This window comes from Bombina bombina, chromosome 1 (assembly GCF_027579735.1).
Source record: "Bombina bombina isolate aBomBom1 chromosome 1, aBomBom1.pri, whole genome shotgun sequence".
In the NCBI taxonomy this organism is placed as follows: Eukaryota; Metazoa; Chordata; class Amphibia; order Anura; family Bombinatoridae; genus Bombina; species Bombina bombina.
The window spans coordinates 1,325,286,643-1,325,312,349 of record NC_069499.1 but is presented as its reverse complement, the minus strand read 5'-3'; the positions used below and the strand labels follow the sequence as shown (position 1 = coordinate 1,325,312,349).

At 37.6% G+C, this 25,707-nt stretch overlaps 1 protein-coding gene across 3 annotated transcripts in view; it reads right to left on the bottom strand.

The window, feature by feature from the left end:
* Nucleotides 1-25,707, bottom strand: part of PHKB (phosphorylase kinase regulatory subunit beta) — a 1,109,273-nt gene that overhangs the window by 135,472 nt on the left and 948,094 nt on the right. For all 3 annotated transcript variants that reach the window (XM_053701982.1, XM_053701974.1, XM_053701966.1), the window contains 3 exons: nucleotides 22,940-23,001; nucleotides 22,287-22,446; nucleotides 10,582-10,663 (listed from right to left, as the gene is read on the bottom strand). In XM_053701982.1, coding sequence (XP_053557957.1) covers nucleotides 10,582-10,663; nucleotides 22,287-22,446; nucleotides 22,940-23,001 — 304 coding nt within the window. The remainder of the gene's footprint in view (nucleotides 1-10,581; nucleotides 10,664-22,286; nucleotides 22,447-22,939; nucleotides 23,002-25,707) is intronic.

The following is a 25,707-nucleotide window of genomic DNA, read 5'->3' as shown; positions in this document are numbered from 1 at the left end:
GACCAGTACTGTGGACATATAGTACTATTATTAAGCCCAATGAGTACAGTATTCCTATTACATGCCTGTACACTCTCACCACTCTCGTGACTTTTCATAAGATTAGGAGTAGTCTATAGAGTCACCTACAGCTTCACTTTCTTACATAAGCTCTATGTTTTATATATGTTTCTTTAATAGTATCTTATCTGGTTCACACTACTGGTTAATTTATATCACAAATTTAGTATAAGAAGTTATGTATGTACCAGCTGCTAATATGCAGATTTGAGTTCCTCCTGCTCTATGTTTTGTCTTACTATTTCATATATATTAGAAAGTACAAGAGTGGCCCCATCATGTTATCTACCTATACTTCACTCATGTCATATATCAGCCCTGCAAGGGGCTCTATATCATATATATAGTTAAAGCCCCTCCACCCGTGCTTTATATCCTCATGTGGGTCCAAGAGTGGCGTGATATAGGTTATTTATATAGGGAGGTATACCTATTCTACCAGCATTTTCAAAAGGCCCAAAAGTGGCCTTCGCCGTAACTACCATTTGACACAATTCTTACTTTACAGTAGGCCCATAAGTGACCAGACAAGTAGTAACAACATTCCTGAAGTACCTTTTAAAATAGAGATTTCAGAAGTATAAGCCTAGTTCTTTTCTTGACATGTCTTTTATTCAGAGACTAGGCTATTGTTCCTATGTATGTTTTTTTTTTTTTTTTGTGACATGACAAATACTGTTTATTTTATCTCCTACAGTGTATACTGTATTGCTATATTGTCATTTTGATTTATGTAATACATGTACTGTTAGAATGTCTACAAAACCTCAATAAAAGAATATTAAATAAAAAAATTAAAAAAAAGTTCTTTGTTAATAGAGATGTGCAGGTAAGCATACTGCAATCCTATAGATGACATGAACTGACCTTTGAAAATTAAAAGAAACATATATCTGACAGTTTCCATTTTGAAAGAGGAACCCTCAAGAACTTGTTTAAGGTCCTCAGATCCAGAATGGGTCTAAACGTTCCTTCCTTCTGGAACAATAAACAGATTAAAATAGAATCTCTTCCTTTGTTTTGAAGGTGAACGAATGCAGATCTTTTTACCCAGGGTCCTGGACAGACTGAAACCAGGACGTCTGAAAAAAAATAAATAAAAGGCTCAACTTGCCCCTCCCAGAAACATGTCTGGATCGAAAAGCTACACCTACGTGACTTTGCACTGGAAGGAGATATCTTGTTTGTTTGGAATCATTGGATTGGGCTTCCAGGTAGACTTGGAAGAATCAGACTTCTGAGAAGAAGATAATTTCTTTAGTGAAAACGGATGTTGGATTTATCCTTAGCTCTAGATTTTTTTTTATCCCAGGGTAAAGATTCTTCCTACCACCCATGAAAGTAAAAATAATAGAAGCCAAGCTGGGACCAAACAAGAGCTTTTCCTTGAAAGCCAAAGATATAAGTCTCGACTTCAAACCATGTGAGCTGACCACTATTTCAGCCATAGAGCCCTTCCAAAGAGAACAGCCAAAGCTGTATTTGGCCAACCACTAGCAAAGTATGTGTTCTTGAATATCCTCAAAAGATGATATCTCTAAGACAAACTCAAATAAAGAATAACACCAGAGAGATGCTGGTCCTGTAAAACAAGCTATGCCCACAGCTGGTTGAAGCAACAGACCCCCTTGCAAGAAAAATTCCATTAAAAAAAAAAAAAAAATTAGGAGAAGGAATAAATGGGACCCCAGGTTTGACCCAGGTTTCTGACACAAACCTCTGTGAACTGAACTGGAAAAATAAAATCAGTTGATTTTGGTCTGAGATTAGATCCAGTTGATTCCAACTCTCATCCTCAACAGACCTAGGATCCTGAAACCCTAAAGTCTGAAAAACGTTCCTAAGTAATGAAACAGAGACGTTTGAGTTTAAAATGAAGTCATTTCCTAAGATTCCTGATCTTAAAGTTAGGATAAGTCTTTGGAAGACAGTTTAGCATCAGAGAGAAATAAAGAGCCATCAGAGAAAGATATTTGAACTGGCTTGACTGCAGTAGAAAAGGAAGGTACATCAACTCTAGTAAAAACTAGAGGAAATACATTTACGCAGTAAACACTGTAGCACCCCCTTTTGTAGTAGACATAGGCGGAGGGCAAACTTGATTTACAGTGATAGAAGTAGACATTTGAGAATGCAAAACAGCACCTAAGCAAGTATTGCAATGTTGAACAGGGGAACAGTTAGTAACCAATGTACCAAGCAAACATTAATTAGTTAAGGAAACAAAATTAGTGGATCTGTCCTCTAAAAAGTCTAATCCAGAAAAAAATGTTCCACACTGCTCTATATAATAAAATGCCATAATTGTTATAGCACTATGAATACCTTCACAGTATGCTCAAATGTATATGAAAGAAGGGGTATGTAGTACCAAATTGTGGCCAAGCATGTTCGATCACCCAGGTTGCATCAAGTCAGACGCTGTAGATGAGTACTACTCTGATAAATATTTAATTAAATTAAAATCACCTTGGCTGTTTTGTAACCTATGTATACCATCATTAATGAGAACAAGAGCATGTTCATTTACACCTTAAACACATACAATCTACAGGCTATATTTCTTCTTTTATTCTGCAATATATTGCCAGCTCAGAAATGACCTTCTGAGATCATTCTGTCAATTTCCTCAGTTATTTAGTAATCCTAAGATTACAGAGTATACATGAAATATCAATTCTTGTCATTGCAATATGACAACCTATTATATGGACAAATTGTCTCTATAAATGTGAGAGGAAAGGAAATGTACAGCTAAAAAAGTTCTGTCCTAAATTATTCCAGAAATGTTTCTCTTGCACTGATACAGAAAATCTATCCATAGTACTATGCACTACCATAATTAAATAATAAACAATGTTTTATGCAAACCTTGTTTTCACAGGGTTAATAAACTTATCATTTTAAGATAATTAAGAAAATAATTAAATGATCTCATCAGGTGACTTTTTGTCTGGCATGAGGTTTCTATATTTTATTACATTTACTGCTTATGTAGTGTTGTACACACTCACTGGAACCACTGTAAGATTCTTGCTTCTTAATTAGTACATGACAAACTGCCCTGTTCCAAAATAATGCAAGACCTCTGAGACTGATTCCAGTGCTGTGAAAATGGGAACTGCTTCTAATGAGGCTGATAAACAAAGATGAACGTGGGTGTCGGCCACAGAAAGTAATTCGATTTTTAATGAGAGGCACATGATAATGATTTTGAGAGGATTAAGGTCCATAAAAGGAAAAATCTTATTTTGTATGCATTAAGTCAAAAGAAAATTGCATCTATATTCAGTACTTTCATTCAAAATAGAAATATCATATACAGTATAACAGGGGTCTATCAAACCACATCAAACATAAAAACATAATTTATGTAAGAACTTACCTGATAAATTCATTTCTTTCATATTAGCAAGAGTCCATGAGCTAGTGACGTATGGGATATACATTCCTACCAGGAGGGGCAAAGTTTCCCAAACCTCAAAATGCCTATAAATACACCCATCACCACACCCACAAATCAGTTTAACGAATAGCCAAGAAGTGGGGTGATAAGAAAAAAAGTGCGAAAGCATATAAAATAAGGAATTGGAATAATTGTGCTTTATACAAAAAAATCATAACCACCACAAAAAGGGTGGGCCTCATGGACTCTTGCTAATATGAAAGAAATGAATTTATCAGGTAAGTTCTTACATAAATTATGTTTTCTTTCATGTAATTAGCAAGAGTCCATGAGCTAGTGACGTATGGGATAATGACTACCCAAGATGTGGATCTTTCCACGCAAGAGTCACTAGAGAGGGAGGGATAAAATAAAGACAGCCAATTCCTGCTGAAAATAATCCACACCCAAAATAAAGTTTAATGAAAACATAAGCAGAAGATTCAAACTGAAACCGCTGCCTGAAGTACTTTTCTACCAAAAACTGCTTCAGAAGAAGAAAACACATCAAAATGGTAGAATTTAGTAAAAGTATGCAAAGAGGACCAAGTTGCAGCTTTGCAAATCTGATCAACCGAAGCTTCATTCCTAAACGCCCAGGAAGTAGAAACTGACCTAGTAGAATGAGCTGTAATCCTTTGAGGCAGAGTTTTACCCGACTCAACATAGGCATGATGAATTAAAGATTTCAACCAAGATGCCAAAGAAATGGCAGAAGCTTTCTGGCCTTTTCTAGAACCGGAAAAGATAACAAATAGACTAGAAGTCTTTCGGAAAGACTTAGTAGCTTCAACATAATATTTCAAAGCTCTAACAACATCCAAAGAATGCAACGATTTCTCCTTAGAATTCTTAGGATTAAGACATAATGAAGGAACCACAATTTCTCTACTAATGTTGTTGGAATTCACAACCTTAGGTAAAAATTCAATAGAAGTTTGCAACACCGCCTTATCCTGATGAAAAATCAGAAAAGGAGACTCACAAGAAAGAGCAGATAATTCAGAGACTCTTCTGGCAGAAGAGATCGCCAAAAGGAACAAAACTTTCCAAGAAAGTAATTTAATGTCCAATGAATGCATGGGTTCAAAAGGAGGAGCTTGGAGAGCCCCCAGAACCAAATTCAAACTCCAAGGAGGAGAAATTGACTTAATGACAGGTTTTATACGAACCAAAGCTTGTACAAAACAATGAATATCAGGAATATTAGCAATCTTTCTGTGAAAAAGAACAGAAAGAGCAGAGATTTGTCCTTTCAAGGAACTTGCGGACAAACCTTTATCTAAACCATCCTGAAGAAACTGTAAAATTCTCGGAATTCTAAAAGAATGCCAGGAAAAATGATGAGAAAGACACCAAGAAATATAAGTCTTCCAGACTCTATAATATATCTCTCTAGATACAGATTTACGAGCCTGTAACATAGTATTAATCACCGAGTCAGAGAAACCTCTTTGACCAAGAATCAAGCGTTCAATCTCCATACCTTTAAATTTAAGGATTTGAGATCCTGATGGAAAAAAGGACCTTGCGACAGAAGGTCTGGTCTTAATGGAAGAGTCCACGGTTGGCAAGAGGCCATCCGGACAAGATCCGCATACCAAAACCTGTGAGGCCATGCTGGAGCTACCAGCAGGACAAACGAGCATTCCTTCAGAATCTTGGAGATTACTCTTGGAAGAAGAACTAGAGGCGGAAAGATATAGGCAGGATGATACTTCCAAGGAAGTGATAATGCATCCACTGCCTCTGCCTGAGGATCCCGGGATCTGGACAGATACCTGGGAAGTTTCTTGTTTAGATGAGAAGCCATCAGATCTATTTCTGGAAGTTCCCACATTTGAACAATCTGAAGAAATACCTCTGGGTGAAGAGACCATTCGCCCGGATGCAACGTTTGGCGACTGAGATAATCCGCTTCCCAATTGTCTATACCTGGGATATGAACCGCAGAGATTAGACAGGAGCTGGATTCCGCCCAAACCAGAATTCGAGATACTTCTTTCATAGCCAGAGGACTGTGAGTCCCCCCCTGATGATTGATGTATGCCACAGTTGTGACATTGTCTGTCTGAAAACAAATGAACGATTCTCTCTTCAGAAGAGGCCAAGACTGAAGAGCTCTGAAAATTGCACGGAGTTCCAAAATATTGATCGGTAATCTCACCTCCTGAGATTCCCAAACCCCTTGTGCCGTCAGAGATCCCCACACAGCTCCCCAACCTGTAAGACTTGCATCTGTTGAAATTACAGTCCAGGTCGGAAGAACAAAAGAAGCCCCCTGAACTAAACGATGGTGATCTGTCCACCACGTTAGAGTGTGTCGTACAATCGGTTTTAAAGATATTAATTGAGATATCTTTGTGTAATCCCTGCACCATTGGTTCAGCATACAGAGCTGAAGAGGTCGCATGTGAAAACGAGCAAAGGGGATCGCGTCCGATGCAGCAGTCATAAGCCCTAAAATTTCCATGCAAAAGGCTACCGAAGGGAATGATTGTGACTGAAGGTTTCGACAAGCTGAAATCAATTTTAGACGTCTCTTGTCTGTCAAAGACAGAGTCATGGACACTGAATCTATCTGGAAACCCAAAAAGGTTACCCTTGTCTGAGGAATCAATGAACTTTTTAGTGAATTGATCCTCCAACCATGATCTTGAAGAAACAACACAAGTCGATTCGTATGAGCTGGATGAATCGGAATATGCAGATATGCATCCTGTAAATCTATTGTAGACATATAATGCCCTTGCTGAACAAAAGGCAGGATAGTCCTTATAGTTACCATTTTGAATGTTGGTATCCTTACATAACAATTCAATATTTTTAGATCCAGAACTGGTCTGAAGGAATTCTCCTTCTTTGGTACAATGAAAACCCCAGCCCCTGTTCCAGAACTGGAACTGGCATAATTACTCCAGCCAACTTCAGAAATGCTTGAGCTTTCGCTGGGTTTACTGGGACACGGGAAAGAAAAAATCTCTTTGCAGGAGGTCTTATCTTGAAACCAATTCTGTACCCTTCTGAAACAATGTTCTGAATCCAAAGATTGTGAACAGAATCGATCCAAATTTCTTTGAAAAAACGTAATCTGCCCCCTACCAGCTGAGCTGGAATGAGGGCCGCACCTTCATGTGGACTTAGAAGCTGACTTTGCTTTTCTAGAAGGCTTGGATTTATTCCAGACTGGAGATGGTTTCCAAACTGAAACTGCTCCTGAGGATGAAGGATCAGGCTTTTGTTCTTTGTTGAAACGAAAGGAACGAAAACGATTATTAGCCCTGTTTTTACCCTTAGATTTTTTATCCTGCGGTAAAAAAGTTCCTTTCCCACCAGTAACAGTTGAGATAATAGAATCCAACTGAGAACCAAATAATTTATTACCCTGGAAAGAAAGGGAAAGTAGAGTCGATTTAGAAGACATATCAGCATTCCAAGTTTTAAGCCATAAAGCTCTTCTAGCTAAAATAGCTAGAGACATAAACCTGACATCAACTCTGATAATATCAAAAATGGCATCACAGATAAAATTATTAGCATGTTGAAGCAGAATAATAATGTTATGAGAATCATGATCTGTTACTTGTTGTGCTAAAGTTTCCAACCAAAAAGTTGAAGCTGCAGCAACATCCGCCAAAGATATAGCAGGTCTAAGAAGATTACCTGAACACAAATAAGCTTTTCTTAGAAAGGATTCAATTTTCCTATCTAGAGGATCCTTAAAGGAAGTACCATCTGCCGTAGGAATAGTAGTACGTTTAGCAAGGGTAGAAATAGCCCCATCAACTTTAGGGATTTTGTCCCAAAACTCTAATCTGTCGGACGGCACAGGATATAATTGCTTAAAACGTTTAGAAGGAGTAAATGAATTACCCAAATTATTCCATTCTCTGGAAATTACTTCAGAAATAGCACCTGGAACAGGAAAAACTTCTGGAATAACTACAGGAGATTTAAAGACCTTGTCTAAACGTTTAGATTTAGTATCAAGAGGACCAGAATCCTCAATTTCTAATGCAATTAGGACTTCTTTAAGTAAAGAACGAATAAATTCCATTTTAAATAAATATGAAGATTTATCAGCATCAACCTCTGAGACAGAGTCCTCTGAACCAGAAGAATCATTAGAATCAGAATGATGATGTTCATTTAAAAATTCATCTGGATAAAGAGAAGTTTTAAAAGATTTTTTATATTTACTAGAAGGAGGAATAACAGACATAGCCTTCTTAATGGATTCAGAAACAAAATCTCTTATGTTATCAGGAACACTCTGAACATTAGATGTTGAGGGAACTGCAACAGGTAATGGTACTTTACTAAAGGAAATATTTTCTGCATTAACAAGTTTGTCATGACATTTAATACAAACAACAGCTGGAGGAACAACTACCAAAAGTTTACAGCAGATACACTTAGCTTTGGTAGTTCCAGCACCAGGCAGCGATTTTCCTGAAGTTTCTTCTTACTCAGATGCAACGTGAGACATCTTGCAATATGTAAGAGAAAAAACAACATATAAAGCAAAATTGATCAAATTCCTTAAATGACAGTTTCAGGAATGGGAAAAAATGCCAAAGAACAAGCTTCTAGCAACCAGAAGCAATGAAAAATGAGACTTAAATAATGTGGAGACAAAAGCGACGCCCAAATTTTTTTAGCGCCAAATAAGACGCCCACATTATTTGGCGCCTAAATGCTTTTGGCGCCAAAAATGACGCCACATCCGGAATGCCGACATTTTTGGCGCAAAAGAACGTCAAAAAATGATGCAACTTCCGGCGACACGTATGACGCCGGAAACGGAAAAGATTTTTGCGCCAAAAAAGTCCGCGCCAAGAATGACGCAATAAAATGAAGCATTTTCAGCCCCCGCGAGCCTAACAGCCCACAGGGAAAAAGTCAAATTTTAAGGTAAGAAAAAATGATTGATTCAAATGCATTATCCCAAATATGAAACTGACTGTCTGAAAAAAGGAATGTTGAACATCCTGAGTCAAGGCAAATAAATGTTTGAATACATATATTTAGAACTTTATAAAAAAGTGCCCAACCATAGCTTTAGAGTGTCACAGAAAATAAGACTTACTTACCCCAGGACACTCATCTACATGTTTGTAGAAAGCCAAACCAGTACTGAAACGAAAATCAGCAGAGGTAATGGTAAATATATAAGAGTATATCGTCGATCTGAAAAGGGAGGTAAGAGATGAATCTCTACGACCGATAACAGAGAACCTATGAAATAGACCCCGTAGAAGGAGATCATTGAATTCAAACAGGCAATACTCTCTTCACATCCCTCTGACATTCACTGCACGCTGAGAGGAAAACCGGGCTCCAACCTGCTGCGGAGCGCATATCAACGTAGAATCTAGCACAAACTTACTTCACCACCTCCATAGGAGGCAAAGTTTGTAAAACTGATTTGTGGGTGTGGTGAGGGGTGTATTTATAGGCATTTTGAGGTTTGGGAAATTTTGCCCCTCCTGGTAGGAATGTATATCCCATACGTCACTAGCTCATGGACTCTTGCTAATTACATGAAAGAAACTTAACCTATATTTTAAATAACTGGAAAAAAATAAACAAACATGTAACATACACTTGTTGGAAGGAGAATTCAATTCATCCCAAATGTGATTAATAGGTTGAGGTTAGGGCACTGTGTAGGCCACTTGAGTTCCTCCACACCAAACTCATCAAAACATGTCTTCATTACCTCGCTATGTGAACAGGGGAACAGTCATGCTGGAACAATAAAGGGCCATCGCTAAAATGTTGCCGCAAAGTTGAAAGCACCCAGTTGTTTTAAATGTCTTTGTATCATATAGCATTAAGACTACCATTCAATGGCACAAAGGACACTAGCCCAAACCCTGAAAAACAGCCCAGACCATTATCCCTCCTCCATTCTTGCAGGTAGTGTTCTCCTGGCATCCGCTACACCAAGATTATTCCATCAGACTGCCAGATATTGTAGAAAGATTAATCATTTCAGACAGCACATTCCACTGGTCAGAGTCCAGTGCTGACATGCTTTACACGACTCCAGCACACCCTTGGCATTGTGCATGTTGATTTGAGCTACTCTACCATAGAAACTCATTTAATGAAGTTCCAGACACACAGTTCCTGTGCTAATTTCACTTCAAGAGGCAGTTTGGAAATCTGGAGTGAGTGATGCTGGGAGAATTGTATGCGCTACACACTTCAGCACTCGGCAGTCCTGCTCTGTGAGTTTGTGGGGTCATTTGGTAAATTCTACTAGATGCTTCCACTTCACAATAATACTTACAGTTGATAGAAGCAGATCTAGTAGGGCAGAAATTTCACAAACTGACTTGTGGAAAAGGTGGCATCCTATGACAGAGGCATAGTTAAAGTTACTGAGCCCTTCATTAGGACTCATTTTCCTTCCAATGCTAGTCTATAGAGATTTCATGGCAATGTGCTGAATTTTATACCCCAAAGCAATAGGTGTGGCTGAAACACTTGAACTCAATAATTAGTAGGGTGTCCACAGACTTTTGGCCATATAGTATATTGTACAAAATGTACTGACCTGCCCCGATTGCAATAGCTCACATTAGCTTTCTGTGAAAGGCTAGAAAGATGGCTAGATTAAAACAGGAAGAAGAGCAATATACAATCTGGCTCTATAAGTTTGCAGTGTTTGTTAGAATGTTCTTCTGCTTCTGTGCTTTTGTTGAAACAAAGATAACATTTTAAGTTTCAGTATATAGCTGCAGAGGAATACTGGCACTATAAAAAGCTTCACTGGAAGCCTGGAGCTGTACAGTTACAAAGAGCCTAGAGCTGAGCAGCTGTACTAACAAAATGGAGTTCCCCAGTCTAAAAAGAAGAATAAGCAGCAATACAACCTTTTTGTAAGAGAATGAGAGAGAATTCTATAAAGTGCACACGTGAAAAGCATAAGTAGTTGTAACCTGCATGGAAGGCGAGACCTTATATTTTGTGTATGCCAGCTGTACATACAGGCGTGTGTTTGTTGCCTTACATGCTTTGTAAATGTCAGTGTACATAAATAATTTAAGTAACACATGATAACTCACCCTCCTTAGTAATGAAATGGGGTCCTTCTCTTTTCAGTAGAATACTGAGTAAGATGGCCTGACTTGCTAAGCAGTTGCAATCCTGAAAAAGGAAACACAAATTAACGTATAATATGAAAGTACTCAGTGTCAACATCAAGGAGAACAAACTACTTTTAAAATCCAGCTTGAATATAATTTGTTCCAATATCTTATATGTATTCTTATCTGTACAGTCCCATCAAATTGTGCAGCTTTTAAAGAGGGGAAGGCATAAATTAAAATATAATACACTAGATATAGAGGAACTATCACAAAAGCTTAGAATCTACCTTTAAACTTTTACAGACCTATAAGAATGATTATGTGAGTTGACAAGAGAACTAAAACATATATCAAAAGGTTTATTTGGGGGAACTATCATTCAAAGGATCCATAATAATTCTGAGAGTTATAGTTAGGGTATTCAGCAGTATACAACTTGAAAACAGCATGGCAATAAACATGAATCTTGTAATCATGGACATTTCTATGACTTTCAGGTTGTAAAAGGAAATATAAGGGGAAGAAAGCAGGTGAATTAAGAGAACATTTTAATAATGTGTCACACGCTGCTGTCTTTTTATAGCAAAATCTAGACCCCATACTTTATTTTATTTTTTACTAGATGTGTATACTCGATGTAGCTTTTAGATTGCTGTCCTTTCAAGAGAACTTGCTGCTTTTTCATGGCAGCCTATACCCCTTGCTACTTTACCCCTTCATAGTGATACATAGGAATATTAGACCATTCTAAAAGCACGTCTGTGCAATACAGGTCTGTGAAAAAAAGCTCACTGGCTGATACAAAACACCCACCACTCTACTGGTGGACAGTCACACACCCCGAATCATAAAAATAGATATAAAAAACACAAATCTCTAGATTAATTATGTCAGTATTTACGTTTAAAAAAAAATAATCAAACAATGTTCCTAAATAAGACTTCAAAAGATTTCCGAAGGGTTATTTCAAAGACAAACATGAATCTGGAAAACAAAGTTATGGGTTATAGGTTAAGAAGATCAGTATTTAACCATCCTTGGAAAGACGCACTAGGGTAGTGGTTGTAGACTTGTTTAATTGGATCATTTTAAGTTCTCTTAAACAATTTGGCCCCTGCTGTGAAACTAGGGCGATACATTTTTGAGATTTTTCAAGCATTCAAGAGGCATTTCCATGCTGCATTAAAGGGGCATTGGAAAATAAAACATAATTTATGTAAGAATTAACCTGATAAATTAATTTCTTTCATATTGGCATTGCCATGAGCTAGTGACGTATGGGATATACAATCCTACCAGGAGGGGCAAAGTTTCCCAAACCTCAAAATGCCTATAAATACACCCCTCACCACACCCACAATTCAGTTTAACGAATAGCCAAGAAGTGGGGTGATAAAGAAAGGAGCAAAAAGCATAAACAAAGGAATTGGAATAAATATGCTTTATACAAAAAAATCATAACCACCATAAAAGGGTTGGCCTCATGGACTCTTGCCAATATGAAAGAAATGAGGTAAATTCTTACATAAATTATGTTTTCTTTCATGTAATTGGCAAGTCCATAAGCTAGTGACGTATGGGATAGCAGATACCCAAGATGTGGAACTTCCACGCAAGAGTCACTAGAGAGGGAGGGATAAAATAAAGACAGCCAATTCCGCTGAAAAATTAATCCACAACCCAAATCAAAAATTTCAATTTTTATAATGAAAAAAACTGAAATTATAAGCAGAAGAATCAAACTGAAACAGCTGCCTGAAGTACTATTCTACCAAAAACTGCTTCTGAAGAAGAGAAAACATCAAAATGGTAGAATTTAGTAAAAGTATGCAAAGAAGACCAAGTCGTTGCTTTGCAAATCTGATCAACAGAAGCTTCATTCTTAAAAACCCAGGAAGTAGAAACTGACCTAGTAGAATGAGCCGTAATCCTCTGAGGCGGGGATTAAACCGACTCCAAATAAACATGATGAATCAAAAGCGTTAACCAAGATGCCAAAGAAATGGCAGAAGCCTTCTGACCTTTCCTAAAACCAGAAAAAATAACAAATAGACTAGAAGTCTTTCTGAAATCTGAGTAGCTTCAACATAATATTTCAAAACTCTTACCACATCCAAAGAATGTAAGAATCTTTCCAAAGAATTCTTAGGATTAGGACACAAGGAAGGGACAATAATTCCTCTACTAATGTTGTTAGAATTCACAACTTTAGGTAAAAATTTAAATGAAGACAGCAAAACCACCTTATCCTGATGAAAAATCAGAAAAAGGAGACTCACAAGAAAGAGCAGATAATTCAAAAACTGTTCTAGCTGAAGAGATGTCTAAAAGGAACAATACTTTCCATGAAAGTAATTTTAATGTCCTAAAGAAAGCATATGCTCAAACGGAAGAGCCTATAAAGCCCTCAGAACCAAATTAAGACTCCAAGGAGGAGAAATTGGCTTAAAGACAGGCTTGATACGAACCAAAGCCTGAACAAAACAATGAATAACAGAAAGATTAGCAAATTTTTCTGTGAAAACAGCACAGAAAAAGCAGAGATTTGTCCTTTCAAGGAACTTGCAGACAAAAACCCTTATTCAAACCATCCTGAAGAAACTATATTATATATTATATATATAAGGTCTGGCCTTAATGGAAGTGACCAAGATTGGCAACTGGACATCCGAACAAGAACCATATACCAAAACCTGTGCGGCCATGCTGGAGCCACCAGCAACACAAAAGATTGTTCCCTAATGATTTTGAAAATCACTCTAAAAAGAAGAACCAGAGGCGAAAAAATATAGGCAGATTGATAACTCCAAGGAATTGTCAATGCATACACTGCTTCAGCCTGAGGATCCCCGGACCTGAATAGGCCCCTGGGAAGTTCCTTGTTTAGATGAGATGCCATCAGATCTATTTCTGGAAGCCCTCACATCTGAACAATTTGAAAAAACACATCTGGGTAGAGACCATTCTCCCGGATGTAAAGCTTGATTGACAGAGATAATCCGCTTCCCAATTGTCTATACCTGTGAAATGGACCACAGAAATTAGACAGGATCTGGATTTAGCCCAAGCAAGTATCCGAGATACTTCTTTTACAGCCTAAGGACTGAGAGTCCCACCCTGATGATTGACATACGCCACAGTTGTGACATTGTCTGTCTGAAAACGTTTCTCTCTTCAAAAAGAAGCCAAAACTGAAGAACTCTGAGAAATGCACGGAGTTCCAAAATATCGAATGGTAATCTCGCCTCCTGAGATTTCCAAACCCCTTGTGCTGACAGAGATTCCCAGACAGCCTCCCAACCTAAAAGACTCGCATCTGTAGTGATCATGGTCCAGGTTGAATGAACCGAAGAGACCCTTAGACCTATATGATGGTGATCTAACCACCAAGTCAAAGATAGTTGAACACTGGGATTCAAAGATATAAAAAGTGATATCCTAGAATCCCTGCACCATTAATTCAGCATAAAAAACTGGAAAGGTTTCTTATGAAAATGAGCAAAGGGAATCGAATCCAATGCTGCAGCCATGAGACCTAAAACTTCCATGCATATAGCAACTGAAGGAAATAATAGAGACTGAAGGTTCCGACAAACGGAACCCAATAAAATTGTCACTTGTCTGTTAAAGACAAAGACATTGACACAATCTATCTGGAAACCTAAAAAAGGTGACCCTTGTCTGAGGAATCAAGGAGTTTTTGATAAAAAGATCCTCTAACCATGTCTTGAAGAAACAACAAAAGTTGAATCGTATGAGATTCCGCAGAACAAAAAGACTGAGTCAGTACCACGAGACCGTCCAAATAAGGAAACACTGAGAACCTTGAAAAGATTCTTAGAGCTGTCGCTAGACCAGAAGGAAAAGCAACAAATTGGTAATGCTTGTCAAAAAAAGAGAATCTCAGAAAATGAAAATAATCTGAATGAAAACAGAAAATGAAGATATGCATCTATTGTATCTATTGTAAACAAATAATGCCCTCACTGACCAAAAGGCAGAATAGACCATATAAACACCATTCTAAAAGATGGTACACTTATATGACAATTCAAAAAGATTTTCTATCTTTGGGACAATGAATAGTTTTGAATAAAACCCCCAAACCCTGTTCCTAAAATGTAACTGGTAAAAATACCCCAGAAAACTCCAGGTCTGAGCAGCGCCTTGAGCCCCAACGGGTGACCAGCCGCGCTTCACAAGTACCCAATACATACAGGTCTGAAACACACTTCAGGAAAGTGTGAGCCTTACTGGAATAGCTGGAATATGTTAGAGAAAAAAAGACTTCTCACAGGCGGTTTTACTCTGAATCCTATTCTGTACCCAAATCTAAGAAGTTTGGACCGAATTGAACCAAACAAATTTTAAAAATGTCTTAACCTGCCCCTTACCAGCTAAGCTTGAATAAGAACCGCACCTACATGCAAATTTGGGGAGCTGACTTTGATATTTTAAATGGCTTAAATTGAATGAAGAAAACTTCCAATTATAAACATGTTACTTGGGGAAGAATTAGGATTCCGTTCCTTAGTAAGAACAAAAACTAATATAAGCTGAAGATTTAGTCTTAGAACTCAATCTTGAAGCCCAGAGTAACAGTAGAAGAATTGAATCCAATTGTGAACCAAATAATTGATTACCTTGGAAAAAAAGAAATATGGAATTTAGAAATCAAATTAGCATTCCAAGATTGAAGTCACAAAGTTCTTCTAGCTAAAATAGCTAAAGACATAGATTAAACCTCATTTGCGAAAATATCAAAAAAATGACGACACAAATGAAATTATTAGCATGTTGATCAACTTAACAATGCTAAACAAATCATAATCCGATACTTGTTGCACTAAAGTATCCAACCAGAAAGTTGAAGCAGTTGCAACATCAGCCAAATAAATTACAGGTCTAAGAAAAGTACCTGAAAATAAATAATTTTCCTTAAATAAGATACTACAAGTTTCCCATCTGAAGGAAAAAAATAAATACTATTTGCTTATAGGAATAGTAGTATGTTTAGCAAGAGTAGAGAGAGCCCCATTAACTTGGGGGATCTTTCCTCAAAACTTAAAACTAACTGCCGGCAAAGGATACAATTTAAAAACCTTAAAGAAGGAATAAAAGAAATTCCAGGCCTATTCCATTCCCTAGTATCAGGAACTGGAAAAAAACCTCTGAAGAAACCACAAAAGGTTAATAAGCAGAATTTAAATGTTAGCTAGTCTTAAAATCAAAAGAACTAGTTACTTCAATATCCAAAATAATCAACATCTTTTCAACAAAGAATGAATGTACTCTATTTAAAAATAAAAAAGTAGATTTGTTAGTGTCAATATCTGATGAAGAATATTCTGAATGAGAAAAAACACAATCAGAGAAGGATAATTCAGTATGTTGTTGGTCATTTGAAACTTCATCAACTAAATGAGAAGTTTAAAAAAGACCTAAAATTTTTATTAGAAGGCGGGATGGCAGACAAAGCCTTTAGAATAGAATTAGAAAAATATTCTTATAAATTCCTAAGTATATCTTGTACATTAGATGTAAAAAGAATAGCAATAGATAATGCATAAATACTAATGGGCTCTGCATGTAAAAGTTTATCATAATAACTTATTACAAACCATAGCTAAAGATAAACATTCATAACATTAAAATAAATGAACTTAGCTTTGGTAGGACTGATATCAGTCATCAGGAATCCCACAGTATTTTCTGATACAGGAACAGTTTTTGGAATATCTTGCAATATGTAATAGAAAAAACAACATATAAAGCAAAATTATCAAATTCCTTAAATGACAGTTTCAGGAATGGGAAAAAAATGCAAACAGAACAGGCCTCTAGAAACCAGAAGCAACTAAAAAATGAGACTTAAATAATGTTAAAAATCTGGCGGCAAGAATGACGCCCACATATTTTTTGGTGCCAAAAACGTCTGCAACAAACACAATAGCCAAAAATGACGCAACTACGTGAAAACTTCCAGCGTCAACTACGACACCGGAAATGACGTAATTGACGTCAGACAAACATCAATCTCGCGCAAAAAAAGTCTTGCGCCAAAAATGACGCAATAAATTCTAGCATTTTTTGCACCCGCGAGCCTAACAGCCCGCAATTTAAAGGAAAAAAGTCAATTGAAAATTTAGGTAAGAAAAATATTTTAATTCATATGCATTTTCCCAAAAAATGAAACTGACAGTCTAAAAGAAGGAAAATAAACTGAATGACCTGAATCATGGCAAATATAAGTATAAAACATATATTTAGAACTTTACATATAAAGTGCCCAACCATAGCTGAGAGTGTCATAAATAAAAGATAAGACTTACTTACCCAAAGACACTCATCTACATAAAGTAGATAGCCAAACCAGTAATGAAACGAGAATCAGTAGATGTAATGGCATATAAGAGTATATCGTCGATCTGAAAAGGGAGGTAGGAGAAGAAATCTCTACGACCGATAACAGAGAACCTATGAAATAGATCCCCTAGAGGAAGACCATGGTATTCAAATAGGCAATACTCTCTTCACATCCCTCTGACATTAACTGCACTCTGAGAGGAAAACCGGGCTTCAGCCTGCTGCGAAGCGCATATCAATGTAGAAATCGAGCACAAACTTACTTCACCACCTCCATGGGAGGCAAAGTTTGTAAAACTGAATTGTGGGTGTGGTGAGGGGTGTATTTATAGGCATTTTAAGGTTTGGGAAACTTTGCCCCTCCTGGTAGGAATGTATATCCCATATGTCACTAGCTCATAGACTCTTGCTAATTACATGAAAGAAATAAAGACAGCCAATTCAGCTGAAAAAATTAATCCACAACCCAAATCAATAGTTTTAATCTTATAATGGAAAAGAAAAAAACTGAAATTATAAGCAGAAGAATCAAACTGAAACAGCTGCCTGAAGAACTTTTCTACCAAAAACTGCTTCTGAAGAAGAAAAAACATCAAAATGGTAGAATTTAGTAAATGTATGCAAAGAAGACCAAGTTGCTGCTTTGCAAATCTGATCAACTGAAGCTTCATTCTTAAAAGCCCAGGAAGTGGAAACTGACCTAGGAGAATGAGCTGTAATCCTCTGACGCTGGGATTTACCGACTCCAAATAAGCGTGATGAATCAAAAGCTTTAACCAAGATGCCAAAGAAATGGCAGACGCCTTCTGACCTTTCCTAGAACCAGAAAAGATAACAAATAGACTAGAAGTCCACCTGAAACCTTTAGTAGCTTCAACATAATATTTCAAAGCTTTCACGACATCCAAAGAATGTAAAGATCTTTCCAAAGAATTCTTAGGATGGGGACACAAAGAAGGGACAACAATTTCCCTACTAATGTTGTTGGAATTCAGAACTTTAGGTAAGAATTTAAATGAAGTCCGCAAAACTGCCTTATCCTGATGAAAAATCAGAAAAGGAGACTCACAAGAAAGAGCAGATAATTCAGAAACCCTTCTAGCAGAAGAGATGGCCAAAAGAAACAACACTTTCCAAGAAAGCAATTTAATGTCCAAAGAATGCATAGGCTCAAACGGAGGAGCCTGTAAAGCCTTCAAAACCAAATTAAGACTCAAAGGAGGAGAGATTAATTTAATGACAGGCTTGATACTAACCAAAGCCTGAACAAAACAAGGAATATCAGGGAGTTTAGCAATTTTTCTGTGGAATAAAACAGAAAGAGCAGAGATTTGACCTTTCAAGGAACTCGCAGACAAACCCTTATCCAAACCATCCTGAAGAAACTGTAAAATTATAGGAATTCTAAAAGAATGCCAAGAGAATTTATGAGAAGAACACCATGAAATGTAAATCTTCCAAACTCGATAATAAATCTTTCTAGAAACAGATTAACGAGCCTGCAACATAGTATTAATCACTGAGTCAGAGAAACCTCTATGACTAAGCACTAAGCGTTCAATTTCCATACCTTCAAATTTAATGATTTGAGATCCTGATGGAAAAACGGACCATGAGATAGAAGCTCTGGCCTTAGTGGAAGTGGCCATGGTTGGCAACTGGACATCCGAACAAGATCCGCATACCAAAACCTATGAGCCCATGCTGGAGCCACCAGCAGCACAAAATATTGCTCCATGATGATCTTGGAAATCACTCTTGGAAGAAGAACTAGAGGCAGAAAAATATAGGCAGGTTGATAACTCCAACGAAGTGTCAATGCATCCACTGCTTCCGCCTGAGGATCCCTGGACAGGTACCTGGGAAGTTTCTTGTTTAGATGAGATGTCATCAGATCTATTTCTGGAAGCCCCCACATCTGAACAATTTGAAAAAACACATGTGGGTGAAGAGACCACTCTCCCGGATGTAAAGCTTGACAACTGAGATAATCCGCTTCCCAATTGTCTATACCTGGGATATGGACCGCAGAAATTAGACAGGAGCTGGATTCTGCCCAAACAAGTATCCGGGATACTTCTTTCATAGCCGGAGGTTTGACATACGCCACAGTTGTGACATTGTCTGTCTGAAAACAAATAAACAGCTCTCTCTTCAATAGAGGCCAAAACCGAAGAGGCTCTGAGAATCACGTGGAGTTCCAAAATATTGATCTCGCCTCTTGAGATTTCCAAACCCCTTGTGCTGTCAGAGATCCCCAGACAGCTTCCCAACCTGAAAGACTCGCATCTGTTGTGATCACAGTCCAGGTTGGACAAACAAAAGAGGCCCCTTGAACTATACGATGGTGATCTAACTACCAAGTCAGAGATAGTCGAACATTGGGATTTAAGGATATTAATTGTGATATCCTTGTATAATCCCTGCACCATTGGTTCAGCAAACAAAGCTGAAGAGGTCTCATGTGAAAAGAGCAAAGGGGATCGCGTCCAATGCTGCAGTCATGAGACCTAAAACCTCCATGCACATAGCTACTGAAGGGAATGACTGAGACTGAAGGTTCCGACAGGCTGCAACCAATTTCAGACGTCTCTTGTCTGTTAGAGACAAAGTCATGGATACTGAATCTATTTGGAAACCTAAAAAGGTTACCCTTGTCTGAGGAATCAAAGAACTTTTTGGTAAATTGATCCTCCAACCATGTCTTTGAAGAAACAACACTAGTTGATTCGTATGAGATTCTGCAGAACGTAAAGACTGAGCAAGTACCAAGATATCGTCCAAATAAGGAAACACCGCAATACCCAGCTCTCTGAATACAGAGAGTAGGGCACCAAGAACCTTTGAAAAGATCCTTGGAGCTGTCGCTAGGCCAAAAGGAAGAGCAACAAATTGGTAGTGCTTGTCTAGAAAAGAGAATCTCAGGAACTGATAGTGATCTGGATGAATCGGAACATGAAGATATGCATCCTGTAAGTCTATTGTGGACATATAATGCCCTTGCTGAACAAAAGGCAGAATTGTCCTTATAGTCACCATTTTGAATGTTGGTACTCTTACTTGACGATTCAAGACTTTTAGATCCAGAACTGGTCTGAATGAATTTTCTTTCTTTGGGACAATGAACAGATTTGAATAAAACCCCAGATCCTGTTCCTGAAAAGGAACTGGTACAATTACCCCAGATAACTCCAGGTCTGAAACACACTTCAGGAAAGCCTGCGCTTTCTCTGGGTTCACTGGAATGCGTGAGAGAAAGAAACTTCTCACAGGCGGTCTTACTCTGAAACCTATTCTGTACCCCTGAGAGACAATGTTCTGAATCCAATGATTTTGGACTGAATTTATCCAAACATCCTTCCCCCCCCTACCAGCTGAGCACCTTCATGCGGACTTGGGGGCTGCATAAAAATCTCTTAAATGGCTTGGATTTATTCCAGATAGAGGAAGGCTTCCAATTGGAGACAGCTTCCTTAGGGGAAGGATTAGGTTTCTGTTCCTTATTTTGTCGAAAGGAACGAAAACAGTTAGAAGCTTTAAATTTACCCTTAAATTTTTTATCCTGAGGCAAAAAAGCTCCCTTCCCCCCAGTGACAGTTGAAATTATAGAATCCAACTGAGAACCAAATAATTTATTACCTTGGAAAGAAAGAGATAGCAATGTCGATTTAGAAGTCATATCAGCATTCCAAAATTTAAGCCATAAAGCTCTTCTAGCTAAAATAGCTAAAGACATATATCTAACATCAATTCTGATGATATCAAAAATGGCATCACAAATGAAATTATTAGCATGTTGAATTAATTTAACAATGCTATACACATTATGATCTGTTACTTGTTGCACTAAAGTTTCCAACCAAAAGGTTGAGGCACCTGCAACATCAGCCAAAGAAATAGCAGGCCTAAGAAGATGGCCTGAACATAAAAAAGCTTTCCTTATATAAGATTAAAGCTTGCTATCTAAAGGATCTTTAAAAGAATCTTCCATAGGAATAGTAGTACGTTTATCAAGAGTAGAGATGGCCCCATCAACTTTGGGGATCTTTTCCCAAAACTCCAATCTATCAGTAGGCAAAGGATACGATTTTTTAAACCTTGAAGAAGGAGTAAAAGAAGTACCCAGTCTATTCCATTCCTTAGAAATCATATCTGAAATAGCATCAGGAACTGGAAAAACCTCTGGAATAACTACATGAGGTTTATAAACCGAATTTAAACGTTTACTAGTTTTAGTATCAAGAGGACTAGTCTCCTCCATATCTAATGCAATCAACACTTCTTTTAATAAAGAACGAATATACTCCATTTTAAATAAATAAGAGGATTTGTCAGTGTCAATATCTGAGGCAGGATCCTATGAATGAGACAGATCCTCATCAGAGATAGATAAATCAGTATGTTGTCGGTCATTTGAAAATTCATCAACTCTATGAGAAGTTTTAAAAGACCTTTTACGTTTATTAGAAGGCGGAATGGCAGACAAAGCCTTCTGAATGGAATCAGAAATAAATTCTCTTCCACCTCCATAGGAGGCAAAGTTTGTAAAACTGAATTGTGGGTGTGGTGAGGGGTGTATTTATAGGCATTTTGAGGTTTGGGAAACTTTGCCCCTCCTGGTAGGATTGTATATCCCATACGTCACTAGCTCATGGACTCTTGCCAATTACATGAAAGAAATACATTTTAAGCACCTCCCTCTAAATATGGGTGTCACCATTATGGAACCTGGGTTACACTGCAGGTATCTGAAGGCAAGTTGCTGCACATGTGCAAACACATCAGTACTAAAGCCGGACATATAGCTCAGCATGGTAATGCACTATGGCTCTGTAGAAACCCGAGGGTTGCAGGTTCAATTTCCGGCGAGGTCCACTCAGCCTTTCATCCTTCCGAGGTCGATAAAATGAGCAGCGCCTTGAGACCCTTATGGATGATTAGCCGCGCTTTACAAGTGCCCAATACATACTAGAATGCAGTGAAATATAGATTTAAAAATGGCGACACTCATGACAAGAGTGAGGCGAGGAGTAACTGCAATACTGAAAAGGTCCCTTTAAAGATCATGTCGCAGATGATAGCTAGAAACTGCTTACTACTAGACTGGAATTTCTTAATGAAATCTTAAATAATCCAAAAGGATTGAAGTCTTGAATTATTATAGTCGGGTTTTTATAGATGAAAAAAGTATAAGTCATCTAAATATGTTTTTTTTATTTAATAACATCACATTTTTAGTTTGCTAAAACAATTTGTAAAGACTGGTTTGGGTATTTTAAATGTTTGGCATAACACACTCTGTAAACTTGACTTACATTGAGTTTTTGAAGAATCTCATAAGTTGGTTTGTTCTTCCACTCTATACTGCTGACTTCAGGCTCCTGCTCCAGTTCTGCAGCCGGAATACTTGACTGTCTATTAACTTTTGAATGTTTTGGGACCTCAAGCTCTTCAAAGCTTCTGAATTCCGGTATCCTATGAGAAGGACCAATTTGTATTACTATATACACAATGAACATTATGAGAATAATTATTGTAACACGTAACAGCTTTATTAAAGTGGGATAGTAGAGGACTCTACATGCTGTATTTTGAAAAAATCAATAACATTACAAAAATGTTACCATCTTTATCACTGTTATTGTATAGCTTGTGTTCTGTAAACCCCCCCCCATAAATTATAAAGAAAGGGTTAAATTCATGTACCATAAATCAGATCACCTGTCTCTCTGATAAGCTTTAAGAATTTTTCAGCTCAGTTTTTGTTGCATAAAATATACTCTTACTTTACAAATTGTTTTATTATAGTATGGCCAGTTGTCTATCAAATATAAATAACGTAAATAAAAGCCAGTTATACACTAAATTTACTTTCACAATATTCTTGCAATTGACGTGGATATTTCAAAATGATACAATAATCCACAAATGAGCAAGGTACCATGGGAATTAAACAAAACAAACTTACTCTTCGGTTTCATTGATCCTGAGAAAGTCAAGTTGTTCAACCATAGCTCCAGATATTAAAGTCTAAGGTACAAGAAAAAGATTTGTTCAGCAATTGTTCAGTAATCCAGCAGACAAAGACTGAAATTCATATACATGGGCCTAGGGAGCATTTAAATAACAGTAGTATCTGTGTCTGATCCTAGTGAGGACCAGTGGCTTTCTAAGGCTTTGGCTGATAGGATTTTGATCAAACTCCATAGGATTGTAATCAGACTCTGTAAAAAGAGCTAGTTAGATTACAGCTTTGCTGCGACATGTGGACCGAAAAGACCCATTGAGAAAGACTCTACGTACTGTAAATAGTAGAACTCACCAATATAGTTTTTAACAGACAGTCACAATTGTTCATGATTCAGATACAATGTGCATAAAAAAACTCCACAACTTCTATTATCAAATTTGCTATTATCTGTTGAAGAGTAAACCTGGGTAGGCTTATAGGTAATAATAGTTGTGGCAATTTCAGGCAAACACTGTTGCCATAGAGTGCTAAAGACATGTGCACACTCCTGAGCTCCTATGAGTTAACCTAGGTTTACTCTTCAATACAAGATACCAAGAAAACAGAGTTGTATTTTTTTTTAAATGTGCATGCTCTGAATAATTTAAGTCTGCTTTTGACTTTACTATCCTTTTAATAAAAAATGGTACAAAAACTCTACATACTATCTTTTACTTATTAGTCACTTTATTAACTGATGTTAACTGATATAAAGTGCTTCTAACAGCATCTGGCAGATATCTATTTAAAGAATACAATCTAATTTGGTAGCTTATCAGTATATATATATATATATATATATATATATATATATATATATATATATATATATATATATACACACACACAGAGAACCACACTCACAGGAATGAACAACTGGCTCAATACCATTGTTAGCCTGTTCTTTGGCGATTTACCACCTGGGTGCAGCTTCTTTTAGCCCAGAAATGCTTTTCACAGAGTAGAACTTTCCTGTAGTATATCAGTCTGATCCCGCCTATTACGGTTAGTCCAGCACCGAAATACCAGGCAATTCCTCTCTGAACAAGGAACACAGCAACCCCAGAAGATCGTTTCGGCCGTCATTGGGCCTCTTCAGTGAGGTGTAGCCATATTCCTCTAAGCACAATGAGCAAGGAGTCCACGTCTGGTTTCCACTTTTTCTCATAGGGAGACTAAATACACACAGAGAGAAGCACACTCACAGGAACGAACAACCAGCTCAATACCATTGTTAGCCTGTTCAATGGCGATTTACCACCTGGGTGCAGATTCTTTTAGCCCAGTATTGGTTTTCACAGTGTAGAACTTTCCTGTAGCATATCAGTCTGATCCCACCGATTACGATCAGTCCAGCACCAAAATACCAGGCAATTCCTCTCTGAACAAGGAACACAGCAACCACAGACCATTATTTCAGCCTTCATTGGGCCTCATCAGTGAGGTGTAGCCATATTCCTTTAAGCACACTGAGCAAGTAGTCCACATCTGGAAATAAGCCAGTTGTTTGTTCCTGTGAGTGCCCTTCTCTCTGTATATACATATATAGCAGATTATAAAATAGGACTGTGCGCTAGACTAAAGTACCATACTCCTCACTAGTCCCAATAACCCTCAGACTGGGATGGATAGAAATACAAAATAAACAGAAAGTAAGTGGGAGTGCTACAATAGCTGAAGGTAGGTCGCTAAGTAAATGTCAATAAATAGCCCAAATCTAGATAATAAAATAAAATCATCAACAATTTATTCTCAAATAAAGTACATACAATTTAAATAAATGGATAAAAGAATGAAGAAAAATCTAAAATCGGACGTCTCCGATCTAACAAAAATATATAAGGCAATAACAAATGTGATAAGCAGTCTGCAGCAGTAATGTGCAACGGACTCTCACTGATATATTGAGTGGTGGATAATAAACCCCAATTTCCTGATCTGTTTAAAAACGTCACCAAAAAGGTGTCAGTATAAAGTCAGTTTTTTCGTGCGAAAATATAGATCGGAAAGCGTCCGTAGTCACAATCTCCCAGGACGGTCTCAAGAAGCACGTGCCTTGGGACAGATGATCTGGACAGAGCCATCAAGAGAGTGAGTCTCTCAAAAGGTTGTCGAGCAGAATTTGTTGAGACAGATCTGAATGGTCGCCGTTACATTGTCTCAGCATGCATAGTTGTAAGGTTCTGAGATGGAATCTGGCAAAGGGAATGATGTCCATACAGGACACCATGAGTCCGATCACCTCTATACACTGGGCCACTGAGGGTCTTAAGGAGGCCTGGAGGGCAAGACATGCAGTAGTAAGCTTGCAATATCTCTAATCTGTAAGAAATATTCTCATGGATATGGAGTCTATTACTGTCCCCAGGAAATTCACCCTTGTACTTGGAGTAAGAGAACTCTTTTCCAAGTTTATCTTCTATATGATCGAAGAAGACTGAGAAGGGACACTGAGTGTTCTTCCGCTAGACGAAAAGATGGTGCCTGTACCAATATATCATCCAGGTAAGGCGCTACTACAATAGCTCATGTTCTGGCAACGGCTAGAAGAGCCCCCAGAACCTCCAAAAATATCCTTGGAGCAGTAGCTAGGCCAAACGGAAGAGCTATGAACTGGAAGTGCTGGTCCAGAAAGGTAATCATAAGGAACTGAAAATGTTCCCTGTGTATCGAAACGTGAAGGTATGCATCCTTCTGGTATATGTTGTTCATAAACTGTCCTTCCT